Source organism: Urocampus carinirostris, chromosome 17 (assembly GCF_059441175.1).
Source record: "Urocampus carinirostris isolate Australia breed hairy pipefish chromosome 17, RoL_Ucar_1.0, whole genome shotgun sequence".
In the NCBI taxonomy this organism is placed as follows: Eukaryota; Metazoa; Chordata; class Actinopteri; order Syngnathiformes; family Syngnathidae; genus Urocampus; species Urocampus carinirostris.
This window is the reverse complement of record NC_142365.1, coordinates 31,455,369-31,473,495: the sequence shown is the minus strand read 5'-3', so window position 1 is coordinate 31,473,495 and position 18,127 is coordinate 31,455,369. Positions and strand designations below refer to the sequence as shown.

The 18,127-nt window shown below is 44.1% G+C and overlaps 1 protein-coding gene across 1 annotated transcript in view; it reads right to left on the bottom strand.

Annotated features, from left to right (window-relative positions):
• Nucleotides 1-13,461, bottom strand: part of LOC148349790 (scaffold protein ILK-like) — a 33,385-nt gene extending 19,924 nt beyond the window's left edge. The window contains exons 1-4 of the mRNA XM_088320707.1: nt 13,337-13,461; nt 13,094-13,247; nt 818-983; nt 648-743 (exon numbers count right to left, since the gene is read on the bottom strand). Of these exons, the coding sequence (XP_088176833.1) occupies nt 648-743; nt 818-983; nt 13,094-13,182 (351 nt within the window). The 5' untranslated portion in view covers nt 13,183-13,247; nt 13,337-13,461. The remainder of the gene's footprint in view (nt 1-647; nt 744-817; nt 984-13,093; nt 13,248-13,336) is intronic.
• Between the last annotated feature and the right edge of the window lie 4,666 nt (nt 13,462-18,127).

The following is an 18,127-nucleotide window of genomic DNA, read 5'->3' as shown; positions in this document are numbered from 1 at the left end:
GCTACCGGCGAGTGGCACTGTGAGAGGTCACCCAGGATCCACCCGGAAGTAAAAAAAATCGTCTTCCTCTTCCTAGTTCGTGTGTAAACATTTTATGCTGTCTATGTCTATACTATCTCCAGCGCGCTAAGAACTTTGACATTTTTATTGTTTAATATCTTGTGCATCCATTCAATATGGTTGCTGTAAAGTGGAAAGAAGAGGCGAGCCATTTCTTTTAAAACGAAAAAGGAATAAGAAATCTTGATGCGGTTGAGAAAATAGTGAGAACGCTTTTTTTCGGCCACTTTTTACCACTGAGGAGGACCTCTTGAAACGCATCTTCCAAAAATAAGTTAAACTCAACTTTATTTATCTTTATAGAGGATATTATTTTATGAAATGATTATTTTTTAGTAAAAAACAATACAGGTGACTTATAGAAGCCTTAAACATTCTTATATAAACCTTAAACGTACCAAATATAGCACTGAAGCAACTTATGAACAAATTCAACTTATGAATGATTGTCCGTTCGTAAGTAAAGCAGCGTCCGTACTGACAGTTTAATTTTCTACTATAGTTATCACTGGCATCGGCCATGGTGGTATTTATGAAGAGGTGCTTTGACCATTTTAAGCTATAATGTTGAATGTAGAGTGCAGTACCTGTGCTACCGTCTCCTGCCCCCAAAAGCATGCATAATGCAGCGGTGTGTTTCCGTGTTCGTTGACCGTGTTGGGGTCCGCCTTGCACTGAATCAGCTGTGCAACATGAAAACGGTGATGTCACTTTACACTAATTACATGGTTTAAATGCTCTTGTAAAGAAGTCCTACCTTAGCCACGATGTCCGTGTGTCCGTGGCTAGACGCCAGATGCAAAGGGGTGTCGTCACCGCGGTTCATGACGTTGATGCGGGCTCCCCTCATTATGAGCATGTCCACTACACCACCCCGCCCCTCCCGACATGCCCAGTGAAGGGGACTGAAGCCGTGGTCATCCCTAGAGAGAGCAAAGCCTTTTTTAAAATGGTAGAAGATAGGGCTGCAACAATTATGTATGTTACAAAGTTATTGTCCTTGAGGGATGAGAATGGCAGTGTTGTCAGAGTATTTTAGGTATGTAGTAACAGGGGTGGGGCTTGTGCAGTAAATTGTTTAGACTAGAGGGTGAACAGAAAGGGGTTGAGTACACATCCTTGTGGGGCTCCAGTGTTGGTGGTTATAATGGATAAAGTGACTGAACAGGATGGATGCAAAACTGCCAGGTGACTCGAGGTGTTGAAAAAGTGGGTGGGGGAGACATGTTGAGACACCCACTGTTCCCCGCCTGGCTTACAGACAAACTGGAATTAATCTAGCACAGATCCAACCACTGGGAGGATAGAGTGAAGGATAAGTTTTTCCAGGCACTTAATGATAATGGTGAGTGAGTGTAATTGGTCTGTACATGAATATAATCTTGGCTGATAGTCGCTCCATCTCGAGCGTTAATGTACAAAAATTACAGCGTCAACATTAGGTATGCAAAAATTCAAGTATGGGAGCAGTTTAGCCTGGGTACGGTGAATAAAAAGACAACAGTGCGTATTATGTCAGTACCTCAGTAATGCACATTTAAAGAGAAAGCACGTCAGAAGGTTAAAGGAAACCGAGTCTGACTCGCCTCTGTATGACTCAGGTAATAATCAGCCAATACGGTTTTGATGACAATATATTCGATATAAAAGAGAGCTTATGCCAGACTGTGCCTGACAAAAATATTAGAAATTAATTGCATGAAGACCCAAGAACAAACTTCAGTCGTTAAAACGTTAGAAACAACAAACGCCTTTTGGTAAAACCAGTTGAGTAATTGTTAAGTACTTTTGTTACAGACTCTGCACTTAAGGTACTTCACAAATGGACACACGGTATTTTTTTTTACAAGTATTTACTGTTCTACTGCTGCTAATGAGTTTGTTCTTGGTTTATAGATGGGAAGCTGCATCATTGCTGTCATGGTCTTTTTGGACCATTTTACAGGCCCAAGTTTTCGTTGCTGTCAGGTATTTTTTTTGACAATTTTACAGGCTTACACGTTTTTTTTTATTGATGTTCACTATGTTTTGTGTACTGCTATCCAATGCTCCATCTATTGCTGCCTGGTCATCCTGGAAGAGGGATTACCACTTGTGAGGCCCCTTTTCAAGGTTTCTTATTTTCCTCATGCTGAGGTTTTGAGTTTTACTTGCCCAAATGTTGGTTTAAGATCAAGGGATGGTGTAATTGTAACCTGTGCAGTACTTTGAGACATTTTGTGATTAAGGCCTTTACAAATAAATGTGACTTGACCTGACTACAGCAGTGATTCTCGATTATATTTTGTCATGCCCCCTGCTCAAAAGAAAGAAATCCTCTTGTGTCCTCCATCCTTTTTTTTACTGATCTCACAATATTGATAGAAACCAAACATGATTGCTTAATATTGTTGCTTACACGTCACCTTCGTCCATGCCAAATCTGCGCCTTTTGGGCACATTTTCACGCAAAAAAAAAAAAAAAACGTAAGCGTCTTATTAGCGTGGTTGGGTTGTAATGTCTTGAAGTGATAGTATAATTAATTTGGCTTCCTGCTCTCTGCTGCCAACATTTTTAACATAGCAAGCAAACTGATTTTTGCCGTATCCTTTTGTGGTCAAAGTGAGGCTAAGCACTATGTACGACTCCTCAAACTCCACTCCTCGTTTTAGCTTTCGGGAAGAGACTTGTTTGTTTCTTTACCCGTCTCACCTTGACTGTCTCCGCATCCCTGTTGGATATTTTTTCATGGGGGTCACTTGAAAATCTGCTACATTTCGGATCTACACTTCATACTCGATGCTTATCCTCTGTGCTTAGTGCACTGCATTGAGGCTGAATGTAAACAAAACACTGCCAATGAGTATGTCACTGCACCGTAGTGTAGTGGAGATGCAATCGCACTTTATTCTGGGAAACATAAAAAAGACGGAGCCTGGGCACACAGAGACAGACAACTGACTCGCTCAATCACACCTAGGGACAATTTGGACCGGCCAATTAACCTGACATGCATGTTTTTCGAATGTGGGAGGAAACCGGAGTGCCCGGAGGAAACCCACACAAGCACGGGGAGAACATGCAAACTCCACACAGGAAGGGTCGATCTCATGACCTCAGAACCACTGCGCTGCCATGCTGCCCTGATTTTGTATCATTCGACACTATTCAGGAGTGTAATTTCCCATTTGTAAACATTAGATTACACAATTATATGATGTATACACTGTATGCTCAGTGTATATTGCTGTAGCCTTACATAAATGTATTTTTTAATCCAACTAGGGTTCACCCTAAAAAACTGACAACACATATTTGTAATTTAGTGTTTTCAGATAGACTTTGATGATTTGAGGATCTGATTGTATGGTCGATTTAAAAAAACGATAACCACACCACATGTTCATAGAAACGGACCTTATCACTAAGTTCAGTCGACGCCTCAGGCCCTCGTGAGTGACCAGACTACACAAGAAAAAAGCAAGGTCGATAACACCAAGGACCTGAACATGCAGACTTTTGTCCCAGTGCTCAGATAAGGGGAGCGCAGCACGGTCTTGTTCCGCGAGTTCATCCGTGAGATGCCAAGTCGACGAGCAAACTCGCACGAAGTGGACTAGTAAACTACGCTCCCAATGTAGGTGAATTTTTCTACTATCTCCACGCTCTCACCAGCCACAGACAAAGAATTGACAGCAGCGTCCAACAATTCGCCGAAGACCTGGACTTTAGTCTTCATCCAGGGGACACGCAATCCCAGTAGCTTCGCCTCCTTACTCAGCGTCAGGAGTGCCCCAAACAAGGCTGCCTGGGTTTCCACGAATATCAATGCGTCATCAGCAAAGTCCAGATCTGTGATACGTTCTTCACCAAACGGCACTCCGCAGTCTCCCCGCCCCACCACGGCCCGATAATTTGGTACATGGAAGCGCTGAAGAGGGTTGGGGCTAGCACATAGACCTGTCTCACCCCGGAGTCAACCGGGAAGTAACAGGAAAGCATACTCGCAACCCTCACAGCACTCTCTGTACCCAAATACAGGGCGGAGATGAGTTGGAGGAGCCGCATGGGGATCCCGCGCAGCTGTAACACCCTCTACAGAGTGTCCCTATTAACAGAGTTGAACACCTTCTTGAAGTCGATGTACGCCACATCAAATTCACGGAAGCGCTCGGTGAGGACGCGAAGCGCCAGAATTAGGTCCACCGTCGAGGGAGCCACTTCCATTTTAGCATGCTTTTTCTGCTCTCTCTTAAATCACAATCACACACGCCTGATTGACGAACTTGTGTAAGAGCTAATATATCTGTCTCCACCTGAGCGTTCCTCTCTAAAACAACTTAACTACACATTTTACGTTATTATATCTCTTAATCGCAAACATGCTTTTATATCACCTACACAGGCATGTCAGGGCGAGTTAGCAGACCTACTGCTCCTGTCGCTTATCCAATCAGAGGGCGCGGGGTGGGTAGCAGGGAGGGGAGTGGACGGAAGACTTTTTGAAAGGAGCAAGACAGACAGAGTCTCAGTTGGCTGCATCTGTCACTTAATAATAATAATTGGCAAAAAAAAACAGATACTAATTTCCGTCAAATTCCCAAATATCAGTCCCGATAATGGGGGCTGCCTGATATTCTGTCGACCTCTAGTTTTGACTCTGACTATTTATCTTGTAGTGTTTTTGTATAATATTTTATCAATAATGAGCAAATGCAACCATCACACTGTAAGGGATACATGTTGAGCCTTTGTACATATGTGCATAATAAAGACTTCCTAACCTTGCTGTATTATATCTAGTCATACTGTTTATTCCAACTGTGCATGCAGGCTGGTTGGTATCATAAGACGATATACGTTATTACATGAATCACGCATTTCACAAAGGATGCAGTTAACTTAGTTGACTTTAAAAAAAAAAAAAAATTAAGTTGTTTTTTTTCTATTATGCGTGTGTGTTTGGTTTAGATTTTTTGAAAAACCTAAATAACTTATTCATACAGCCAACAATACTTAAATTAACTTAAAGCAATAAATGTATCTAAATATCAACAGAGCTCGCAAATTGAAAAGTGTGGGCACTCCTGTTTTAGAACCAGATTGATGAACTAATGTTATGGTAAGTTAAGCTAATCAGTCAGCCTTCCACTTAAGCATACTTTTTATGCTTTGTGTCGATCCCAAACCCACACTTGAAAAACGAACAAATGAGCTAATATATCAGTCTCCACCTGAATGTGCTTCCCTAAAACAAGTTAACTACACTTTTAACGTTGTCTCTTAATCACACAGACGCTTTTCTACAACTGACAGGAGTTAACAGAGCTTCCACTGTTTACTCCGCTCTAGCGTTATTCTTTCTGTTTCAATGACTCCGCCTCTGGTCGCTTATCCGAAAAGAGCGGCAGTACCTCAGGAGCTGGAGTTCTAGTTTTGGAATAAATATGACGCAGGCTCATCCGAATTAAAACCTCAAAGTGTCCTTGTGCAAGAAGAGCACTTGTGCGCACAGCAGTTGAATAAGCAGTTGAGTTAAAACAAATATCAATTGTCACAATCACCCAGATCGGGAACACCTGTGTTCAGGATTTGGCGCCAACAGCCAGGACAGCTGATTGGTGCACCCTGTACATTTAAATCCCCAGCTTCCGGTAACTCCCTCGAAATGCATCTCTTGATTGCTGGTTCCCCACAGAGACTTTCCGCGCTAGTGGATTCCGGGGCCGAAGCTAACATTTTGGACCTCTCCCTCACCCACAAACTCAAGATTCCATTAAATTCCCTCGCTACTCCTATCACCGCCCGAGCACTAGATGGCCGTCTTCTGGGCACAGTTACCCATGTTACCGAACCAATGGAGATGAGACTTTCTGGCAATCATAGAGAGCAAATTCGGTTCCACCTGCTCCCATCCCCTGGCCAACCACTCGTTTTGGGCCATCCATGGCTGGTACGGCACAACCCTCACTTTGATTGGCGTTCGGGGACTGTCATGGAATGGGGCGTCGAGTGCCATCAAACCTGTCTACGTTCTGCATATCACCCCGACCGACCCGTGGCTTCCAAGTCTCCTCCTGACGTGTCCAAGGTACCTGCCTGCTATCACTACCTACGGGAAGTCTTCAGCAAAGCCAAGGCCACTTCCCTTCCTCCACATCGCCCCTATGACTGCGCTATCGACCTTCTGCCTGGCTCTACTCCCCTGCGGGGTCGTCTCTATTCCCTTTCTGTACCCGAAAGACAGTTCATGGAGGAATACATCTCGGAGGACTTGGGAGCCGGAATAATTCGGCCATCCTCTTCCCCGGCTGGAGCTGGTTTTTTCATCAAAACAAATATCAATTGTCACAATCACCCAGATCGGGAACACCTGTGTTCAGGATTTGGCGCCAACAGCCAGGACAGCTGATTGGTGCACCCTGTACATTTAAATCCCCAGCTTCCGGTAACTCCCTCGAAATGCATCTCTTGATTGCTGGTTCCCCACAGAGACTTTCCGCGCTAGTGGATTCCGGGGCCGAAGCTAACATTTTGGACCTCTCCCTCACCCACAAACTCAAGATTCCATTAAATTCCCTCGCTACTCCTATCACCGCCCGAGCACTAGATGGCCGTCTTCTGGGCACAGTTACCCATGTTACCGAACCAATGGAGATGAGACTTTCTGGCAATCATAGAGAGCAAATTCGGTTCCACCTGCTCCCATCCCCTGGCCAACCACTCGTTTTGGGCCATCCATGGCTGGTACGGCACAACCCTCACTTTGATTGGCGTTCGGGGACTGTCATGGAATGGGGCGTCGAGTGCCATCAAACCTGTCTACGTTCTGCATATCACCCCGACCGACCCGTGGCTTCCAAGTCTCCTCCTGACGTGTCCAAGGTACCTGCCTGCTATCACTACCTATGGGAAGTCTTCAGCAAAGCCAAGGCCACTTCCCTTCCTCCACATCGCCCCTATGACTGCGCTATCGACCTTCTGCCTGGCTCTACTCCCCTGCGGGGTCGTCTCTATTCCCTTTCTGTACCCGAAAGACAGTCCATGGAGGAATACATCTCGGAGGACTTGGGAGCCGGAATAATTCGGCCATCCTCTTCCCCGGCTGGAGCTGGTTTTTTCTTTGTTGGCAAGAAAGATGGTTCCTTATGACCGTGCATTGACTACAGGGGCCTTAATGATATAACAGTTAAGAATCGCTACCCTTTACCACTGCTCGCCTCCGCCTTTGAACTGCTGCAAGGGGCCACAGTGTTCACTAAACTGGACCTCAGAAACGCTTATCATCTGGTCCGTGTCAGGGAGGGAAATGAATAAAAACGGCTTTTAACACTCCCACGGGGCACTATGAATATTTAGTCATGCCTTTTGGTCTAACAAACGCCCCCGCCGTCTTCCAGTGCCTTATCAACGACGTGCTGCGTGATGTACTCAACAAGTTTGTGTTTGTCTATCTGGATGACATTCTGATTTTCTCTAAATCCCTGGAGGAACACACGCAGCACGTCCAACTTGTCCTTCGACGACTCCTAGAGAACTCCCTCTTCGTTAAGGCTGAGAAGTGTGAGTTCCACGCCCAAACTGTTTCATTCCTGGGGTATATCATCGCGGAGGGGAGATTGGAGATGGATCCTGCGAAAGTGTCGGCAGTCACCTCCTGGCCTGTCCCCACGGATCTCAAGAAGCTCCAGCAGTTCTTGGGTTTCGCCAATTTTTACCGACGATTTATTTGGAACTATAGCACGGTAGCGGGTCCCCTGACGGCTCTCACTAGCCCCAAGGAAACTTTCAGATGGTCTCCTGCGGCCGACAAAGCATTCTCTGCCCTCAAGGCTCGATTTTTGATGGCACCCATCCTCCAAGTAGTGGATGCCTCGGACGTTGGTGTTGGGGCTGTTCTCTCCCAAAGGTCAGCCAAGGATCAAAAGATGCACCCCTGTGCATTCTTTTCACGTCGCTTAACCCCCGCCGAACGCAATTATGACGTGGGGGATCATGAGCTGCTAGCAATAAAATTGGCCCTTGAGGAATGGCGCCACTGGCTGGAAGGGGTGCCAGTTCCGTTCCTAGTTTGGACTGACCACAAGAATCTTGAATACATCCGTTCTGCTAAACGTTTGAACCCGAGACAATCCCGCTGGTCACTCTTCTTCACCCGTTTCAACTTCACCCTTTCCTACCGCCCCGGGTCCCGCAATGTCAAGCCAGATGCCCTCTCTCGCCAGTTTCAAAAGGAGGACAATCATTCCCAGGGTCCAGCAGCCATTCTTCCTGAGTCCCGGTTACTGGCCACTCTCACCTGGGACATCAAGGACCGCGTCAGGGAGGCCCTCCAAGACCAAGCAAGCCCCAGTACTTGTCCAGAGGGGCGGCTATTCATCCTGGAAGCCCTACGGTCGGAGGTCCTTCAATGGGGGCACAATTCTTGCCTCTCCTGTCACCCGGGTGCTACCCGCACCAGCAACTTCCTGGCCCGACGTTTCTGGTGGCCCTCATTGGCTAAGGACGTTCAGGTGTACGTCGGGGCTTGCCAAACCTGGCAGAAGACTTCGAATCGGCCCCCTGCCGGATTGCTTCAACCTTTACCAGTCCCCAGCCGTCCTTGGTCCCATATCTCCTTGGACTTCGTTACTGGGCTGCCTGCATCGGAAGGGATGACAACCATTTTGACGATTGTGGACCAGTTCAGCAAAATGGTCCACTTCGTGGCCTTGCCCAAACATCCGTCCGCCAAGGAGACGGCGCAGGTGGTCCAGCTGCATGTCTTCCGCCTACATGGAATCCCAAAAGACATTGTTTCTGACCGAGGTCCTCAGTTTGCCTGGGGATTTTGGAAAGAGTTCTGCCGTCTCCTGGGGGCCTCGGTCAGTCTCTCGTCCGGGTTCCATCCGCAATCTAATGGACAGTCTGATCGCCTCACTCAGGAACTGGAGACGGCTCTCCGCTGCCTGGTTTCCCGTGAGCCTCTTTCCTGGGCGCCACAGCTGAGTGGAATACACAACTCCCTTGTCTGCTCCTCCACTGGCATGTCTCCACTGGCATGTCTCCCTTACAGTGCGTCTATGGCTACCAGCCACCCTTGTTCACCAACCAAGAGGAAGAGGTTTCCTGTCCGTCGGCTCTTGCAAATGCCCGTCGCTGTCGTCGCACTTGGGCTCATGCACGGCTGCTCTTCTTCGGGCCGTCCAAAGTTATTCAAAGGGGGCTAACCGAAGAAGAATTCCGGCCCCAACGTACCAGGTGGGCCAACATGTATGGTTGTCCACCAAGGACCTTCCACTCCGGGCGGAGTCCAAGAAGTTGGCCCCCCGATTCCTGGGACCGTTTCCGGTGGACAAAATCCAGTCCATCGGCAGTCCGCCTGCGCCTGCCCAGCACCAAGAGGGTTTACCCGACGTTTCATGTTTCCCGCACTAAGCCTGTCCGCCAGAGTCCTCTGGTACCTGAAGTCCCTCCCCCCCCAGCCCCTTGCTTCCTGGATGGTGACCCTATCTACACCGTGCGACGTCTGCTCCGCTCTCATCGTAGAGGACGCGGTCTCCAATATCTTGTGGACTGGGAGGGATACGGTCCGGAGGAACGATCCTGGATCTCCTCCTGGCAGATCCTGGATCGCTTGCTCATCTCCGAGTTCTACCGCCAGTTTCCAGATCAACCTGCTCCTCGCCGTGGTCGGCCTAGGGGTGTCCGGCCACTGACTACATCTCCCCCCGAGTCCATCATCGACTACGCCGCCTGAAGACGACGATGGAGCATTGGTACGCTCAGAGGAGTTCTAACTGGCCATCCTGTCGGATTATGTTCCTGCATGTCGAATTATACTTTTGCCTGTTGGATTATTCATTTGCCTGTCGGGTTATGCACTTTCTTGTCGGATTAAATTTTTTTTGGGGGGGGGACTTCTGGAGCCGTCCCTTGAGGGGGGGGTTCTGTCACAATCACCCGGATCGGGAACACCTGTGTTCAGGATTTGGCGCCAACAGCCAGGACAGCTGATTGGTGCACCCTGTACATTTAAATCCCCAGCTTCCGGTAACTCTTTGTCTGATTGTACTCACGCTACCTGTTGCCTTCAGCTCAGTAAGCCCGTACCTCTGACTCTTTGCCTGCTCCCTGTTTTCTTCTGATTGATCTCCGTTGCCGACCCGTTTCTGTAATTGCCTATGACCTGCCCTTCCCGTCTGACTCCTGAAGTCTTTTCCGAATACTACGACGCCCTTCTTCTCCAGCCCCGGCCAACAACACTACGATTACGCCTGTCCGCGACCATTCCCGCCAAGCCTTCACCCGCCTGTCAAGTTCCGTCAATCCGCCAACCAACGGATCAAAGAATCCCACCTTGTCATTTCCTTCCTTTCAATAAAACCAAGAAACGAGCGCCAGTGATCTCAGTCTTCCTTTCGTCCTGTCTGACATCAATAACCACCACAGAGGAATAGAACAACCACTTTTAACAACAGTGATTTATTGCCGTTCCAACCGGCAATAATATTGTATATTCTATATTGTAACTCTAGCGCGCTAAGAACTTTGACATTTTCATTGTTTAATATCTCGTGCACCCATTCAATATAATTGGTGTAGAGTGTAAAGAAGAGGCGAGCTGTTTCTTTTGGAATGAAAGTGGGAAAAGATAGCTGGATGCGGTTGAGAAAATGGTTGGACCGCTTTTTTTCGTCCAGTCTCTACCACGGAGGAGGACCTCTTAAAGCTCATCTTCCAAAAGAAAGTTAAATTCAACTTTATTTATCTTTATAGAGCATATTATTTAATGATTTTTTTTACAGGTTACGTATACAAGCCTTAACCATACTTATATAAACCTTACACATACAAAATCTAGCACTAAAGCAACTTACGAACAAATTTAACTTACGAACAATCGTCCGGAAGCTATCTCGTTCATAAGTAGGGCAGCGTCTCTACTCCGGTTTTCTCCCACATTCCAAAAACATGCATGGCAGACTCTAAATTTGTCCCTAGATGTGAAGAAGCGTGTGGATGGATGTCTGTCACTGAGAGGTAGCTTGAGTCAAGAACACAGTCACATTCACCGAACATTCATTCCACTTCGCCCCTGCTTGTGTAGGTTTCCTCCGGGAACTCCGGTGTCCTCCCACATTCCAAAAACATGCATGTCGGGTTAATTGACCGGTCCAAATTGTCCCTAGGTGTGAATGAGCGAGTCAGTTGTTTGTGAGCACCTTCATATAATCATAACAATTGTAGAGGTCTATAATAAATCATTTGTATTCTCAGCTACTACAATATTAGGCAATGCTGAAATACGGGGTGTACCAGTTCAGGGTGTCCCCTGCCCACTGCCCGAAGATAGCTGAGATGAGTTTCGGCACCCCCACGACCCTACTGAAGATAAGCGGTGTAAATAATGGATGGATGGATGGATGGATCCAAAATCACTAAGTGAAATTAAAATGTTTTTTCACCAGCCAGACACTCTGGGTGCTCAGCACCCTTAAAGTTCTGAATCTAAAGTGCCCCCTGGAATGATGTCATGCAATCTGTGGATTTCTTCTGAGTTTTAAAAATAATCCAGGAGCAGTATGAAATATTCCCCAGTGGCTCATCATGAGTGCATTCCAGATGCAGTGATTGAATGCATGCTTAAACTGAGCAGACCCTCTTCTGTGGCAGCACAGGAAATGGTGCTGTGGACATACTTATATGGTCTGGCTAAGGAATTGGCTTCCTTTCAGGGAATGCTGCTATTACTATAATTAACTGTTGGTTGCAGGGTGATAACATAATTTCAACTCAGGTGGGTTGTCACGAGTTACAATTACTCCGTTACATTTGCTTGACTAAGTTTTTGAACTTTTTGTACTTCTGTGAGTATTTTTAAATCCACCCACCCATTTTCTGCGCCACTTATCCTCACTAGGGTCGTGGACTACTTTTAAATCACTATGATTTTTACTTTTACTTGAGAAGATTTTTGAAGAAGAAAATGCATTTTTATTCTGCAGGATTAGGCTACATTAAACCTGATGCTTAAATCCCTCCACGTAAGTACGCGCATTGTCCTTCGCTCATTTTCTTCCCTCAAACCCTGCCCCCTTTTAAGGCGCAGAGTCACAAACCAGGCAGATAGCAAACCAGCTTCTGTGTGTGATCTGCTACGGACCCTAAAGGTAAAAAGACAAAAATAACTGCACAGAATTCCAACTTAAAGTGTATTGATGTGATTTTATTTACTTTGGGTTGTCATTTTATTTTTTTATTTTTTATTGCACGTTTTTGTTGCCCAGATAAAGGGCACATTATGCACCTTTTATGTTGGTTTTTACAATCCTCCCCCCCAAAAATGACATAAAAATGGATTTCTTGATTGCATTTCTTTAAATCAAAAAAACAATTAAACGTTCCATAATTCATTAATATCGTCAGGAAGTTAAACTTGAGGCGGTATCCTACATCAGAGTAGTCACGTCATTCTCCACAGGATGTGGTACATCCAACTTAATTGTTGTGATAATAGGCTGTTATACTGTAGATACATACAACATGTGTTGTGTTCATTATAGGGCTTTTAAATGTTTAAACACTGGGACCCTAAAATGTGCTACTGGATTTATACGATTATTATTATATTGTTTATTATAGTACTTGAATTGACCTTGATTATTTTAATCTATTTTCAAATTAAATGTTTTTTGTTTTTGATTGGGTGGACTTTGATAATTTGATTGAATAGTTTTTAGAAACATCAATAAATAAGATGTTCCTACAGTTACTCAGTACTTGAGTAATTGTTTCACTTTTATTCAAGCAAACGCATGACTTCTTTTTACTTCCACTTGACTCATATTATTCCAAAGTAACAGTAAAAGTTTTGGCTTCTCTAGCCACCTCTAGTCTGGCCAAGGAATGAGCTTCCTTTCAGGGAATGCTGCTATTATTATAATACAGTACACTGTTGGTTGTAGGCTGATGTCATTTCGACAGCAGACCTCAGCATGTTCAATATGGAAACTATTTGAAATGTACAGCACACAAGTTGGCCTTTTTTTCTGGTTCGATTTGTGCACTTACCCTAAATTAAGGTCGTTTTCCGTGTTGTCCAACCAAAGGCGAACTGCCACGGAGTTGCCCTCGCGACAGAGTGTGAAGATATCATCCATGTTTACACTCAGCTGCTCCTTTAAATCCCGTCAAGAAGAGTCTCGGACCCCCAACCTGAAATGAGCTGAGGAAAGGAAAACAAGACTCACGTTTGAACTGCATACAAAATTTATTTGTTAAAAGGTAAACAGGGAATGACTTAACAGTGCTTACCGTTACTGCTCCGTTTCCGTTTTATTTTAAAAAGTTTCCCTCATAATCGAGCAAACGTTTCAGGCACGATATTTTGCCCCGCCTCACGACTGATGTTTCGTTCGCGAACGAAGCAGCTTTCAGAGCCGGCTCTTGGAAGCATTCGATGGGAGAAGGCGCCCTTTCAATCACGAGCCAGCATTTTCGGATTTTTGATTGTTGCTTCTTTTGTTTCCCCTTTCTTGCTTTCTCATTTTTTCCATTCTTAAAGCTTTGAACTAAGATAAGAAAGTTTGATCACATTACCCCGATTTTAGCTAACCTGCATTGGCTCCCTGTTAGCTTAAGATGTGATTTTAATGTCCAGTCGTTATTATACAAAATCATGCATGAACTTGCTCCGTCATAACTTTCAGATGTAATTCCTCCCTACGTTCTGGCCTGGGGCCTTTGCTCTGAAAATGCTGGTCTACTAGTGATCCCAAGAGTAAGAAGAGAGCCGCAGGTTCGAGACCGTTCTTCATTCAGGCCCCGGTGCTGTGGAATGCTCTTTCCTCTGAGATTCGATCTGCAACCTCAGCAGAAATGGTTTAAATCCAGGCTTGAACACAATTATATTCTATAGCTTATGAATTACCTATATTTCATGCTGACAATATATTTGTATTGTTTGGTATTACAAAATCCGTTGCAGCCTGGCCATCCTGGAAGGGGGATTACCTCATGTGCAGTCCCTTCTAAAGGTTTCCTCATTTTCTTCATGTTGAGGTTTTTGAATTTTTCCTTGCCTTCATGTAGGTGTTAGATCAGGGGATGGTGTCATAATAGGCTGTATTTTGCAATAATCTGTGGTCTGTGCAGCCCTTTGAGACTCATTGTGATTAAGGGCTATACAAATAAACATGACATGACTTGACTTGACTTCTTTAGTTTCTTTTTTACATTTTTCTTGCTTTGTCCTCTTGGCTCTCTTTTTTTCCTTGTTATTTAATTTCCCCCCTCATTTTATTTCTTTTTTTACAGCCTTTTATCCCCTATTTTCTTGATTTTTTTTTCCATTTGTTTTATATTTCCCCTTTTTAATTTCTTCTTCTTTTGCTTCATTGTTTTAATAGCCTTTTATCTCTTCTTTTATTTTTTTTAATTTTTTCCCCATCACCCCCCACTCCTCCTTAAAAAAAAATCTTCTTCTTTTTTTTTAAATATTAAATTTTGTCCTTTTTCTTTTCCTGCTCTATTTTCCTCAATTTTAAGTAATTTTGTGCATGATGTTACATAATAATTAGTCATAAAGAGAGGCCAAAAGTGTCGGCTCTTTTTAGTGAGCCCAGCCGAATGAGTCGGTTTTCCAAAAAGAGCCGGAAATCCCATCACCTCGTCCCAACTCCCAAGACAGTGCTAATTCATTGACTTTTGTCGTCCCCTGGTGTGCAAATGTAGTATGACTGCTTCCCGTACTGAGTGTGATGTCACCACCATTACGTCTCACATACCCGGGCCAGCAGCATAAGCACGTCTCCTTATATGGAATTGTAACGAGACCTTCTAAAACTGATGGCTCATATTTGGTGAAGTGGATTTACCATACATGATTCAGATTTGTGAGCACCTTCATATAATCATAACAATTGTAGAGGTCTATAATACATCATTTGTATTCTCAGCTACTACAATATTAGGCAATGCTGAAATACGGGGTGTTCCAAAGTTCTCGGGCACGTTTGAAGTTCCCATCTCCTCAAATATGGAATGTAGTAAGATAAAAGTTTTTATAATAATGGTAGTATAAATCAGATAAATACATAAAGGACAAGGAGCACATTTTACGCCCCAGTACTTTTTGACAAGTTCTGCGGGTTTAAAAACAAGCGAGCCTAAGGGTTGGAAACCCAAAATAATCATAATAAAGAGCCATATTAGACCAAAAAAACAAACAAAAAAAAAACGACCTCATTCCTGGCCACCCAGATCTTACACCACGCAATTTCTATTTTGGGGGTATTTGTGGAAGGATTGGTCTATGTGGCCCCTATTCCAAGGGACGTGGGGGAACTGAAGGCACAAATAACAGAAGCAACCGATGACAAATGCTGGAAGGCGTTTGGCAAGAAGTTGGCTATCGGCTTCATTGGCGTGCCCTAAGCACAAATGCTTTATGGTACCCCATATACCACCACCAAATAATAAATTGAATTTCTCAGTGCAATTTGTTTATTTACATAACACTGTCAACAAACACGGATTATTAAGTGAGGATGTTTTATTTTGTTGTCTAAGAAAAATATTGTTTTAACATGCTTTGTATGAGATTTGTGTTACTAATTTAGTGCTGTTAAAATAAAATTTTACATAGACAACAAATTAATTTGTACTCACATTATCAATTTGAAACTTTCACTGACAGTCTGAGACTGATCTTGAAAGCATGCCTTCTAGTTTTCACAAGCTGCCCAACACTATCATCCACTATCTGAGTTAGAAGGCTTTGTCTAAAAATCAAGTGTTAGGTCTTTTTTCGACAGTTTTGTTGTATTCTGGTGTTTTACTTTGTGATGAGTACTTGATTAAACCACAGTCAAACTCAGTTTTGTTACTGGTGCTTTTTATTTATCAAAACATTTTTTAATACACCCTTGTTTTGGTACTAAAGACGGTTGCGTGAGACTCGCATCTAATAGGCCAGTGCGCCGGAGCAGTCGCATCCAATAGGCCAGTACGCTGATGAGCCGACAAAGGATAAATTAGAACCAAGGCGAGTGCCAAAGTTAAAGCAGTGTACCAAATGGGTGTGGACATATGATACAATAATGAGCTTTTTTTATTTTTAACATTGACTACCGGCAAGGGACGCCTGAGCTTCATCTTGTTTCTTCTTTTTTCCTTTCTCCGCTCCAGACTCTTGTTGCCGTTTCAAGGCCATGTTTGCACAGGTGTTCACCAAATTGCGGATGAGGCATAATCGAATATACCACTGGAAGGGAATGGGGGCAGCATGAGACTGGAGATAGGCCGGTGCACAAAGCAGATTCACCCCTTTTCTCGGGAAATTTATTTTTCCTCATTCTGTACTGTTTAACCATACTAGCGCATATTATTACAACTTTACACTTTTTTTTCCACGACCCTGATTTATTTGGTCCCCTCCTGGGCACCGGATACCCGACGCAGTGCACATTATGTGCGTTTGCGAGGCCACGGCCGTGATTGGCTTGATGTGTGTCGTGTGATCAATTGGTGCCCACGTTTAACATCTTTAGAAATGTTTCGTCAAAATTGAGATTAAAAGCTTTCTGAATTTACCAGATGTGTTTTCATATCCTAAATCAGGGATCAAAATTGTTTCCAGTATTGTCAAAATGTGACCCAAACGTTTGACACATCCCACATAGCCCTTAATCACAAAGAATCTCAAAGGGCTGCACAGACCACAGATTATTGCAAACCACAGACTATTATGACACCATCACCTGATCTAAAACCTACATGAGGCCAAATAATACACAGATATGGTCAACTTAAAATATAGGTTATTTATATGCTATAGAATGGAAGTGTGTAATAAGCGTAGATTTAAACATTTCCACTTAGGTTGCAGATTTTCAGGGGGAAGAGCATTCCACAGCACCGGGGCCCGAATGGAGAACGCTCCGCAGATCTCTTCTTGGCTCTTGGAATCACTAGTAGACCGGACCGGAACATAGGGGAATATTAAATCTGAAAGATATGAGAGAACAAGTCCATGCATGATTTTGTATACTACCATCAGAACCTTAAAATGACATCTTAAGCTAACAGAGAGCCAATCCAGGTTAGCTAAAATCGGCGTAATGTAATCAAACTTTTTTGTCTTAGTTAAAAGCCTTGCTGCAGCATTTTGTACCAGCTGAAGGCTCTTGATTTTTGAATTCGGGAGACTGGAGAGTAGTGCATTACAGTAATCGAGACGGGAGGTAACAAACGCATGAATTATAATCCCCGCATCAGACTGAAACAGCATAGGGCGAATTTTAGCAATGTTGCCAATACGGGAAAAAGCTGTTCTAGTAATATTCTTAACGTGTGTTTGAAAGGAAAGATCGGAGTCAAATATGACACCTACATTTTTGATTGAGTCACTCTGGTGATATTACATTTGTAAATGTTCAGAGACGTTTTTGAGAACAACTCACGGCATTTAGATTGACCAATAACTAGTATTTCGGTCTTTTCAGAGTTAAAGCACAAGAAGTTGAGTGACATCCACTCTTTTATCTCAGTGAGGCAGGCCTCCAAATTTTCACAGTTTAGTGTGGTAGATTTCTCCATCGGAAGATATAGTTGAGTGTCATCTGCGTTGAAATGGAAACTGATATTATACTTGCGAATGATATCACCTAATAAAAGGGGCATAGTACTGAACCCTGACGAACACCACAGGTAACACTGAAGGCCTCAGATGTCATTTCACCATATTTAACACAGTGCGTCCTATCTGAGAGGTAGGATCTGAACCATAAGAGGACGGTTCCTGAGAGACCAATCCATTTTTCCAACCATTCTAGTAAGATATTATGGTCCACAGTGTCAAAGGCAGCACTAAGGTCCAGCAGCAGCAAAAGTGATGAAGCGCCGGAGTCCATTGCCAATAGAAGATCATTGGTTACCTTAATTAGTGCTGTCTCAGTAGAGTGGTTAGCCCTGAATCCTGATAGCATAGATTCAAAAAGATTGTTCTCGGATGTAAAATCATTCAGCTGCTGTGCCACAACTTTTTCAAGTACTTTAGAAAGAAACGGTAGGTTTGACACAGGTCTACAATTACATATGCTTTCT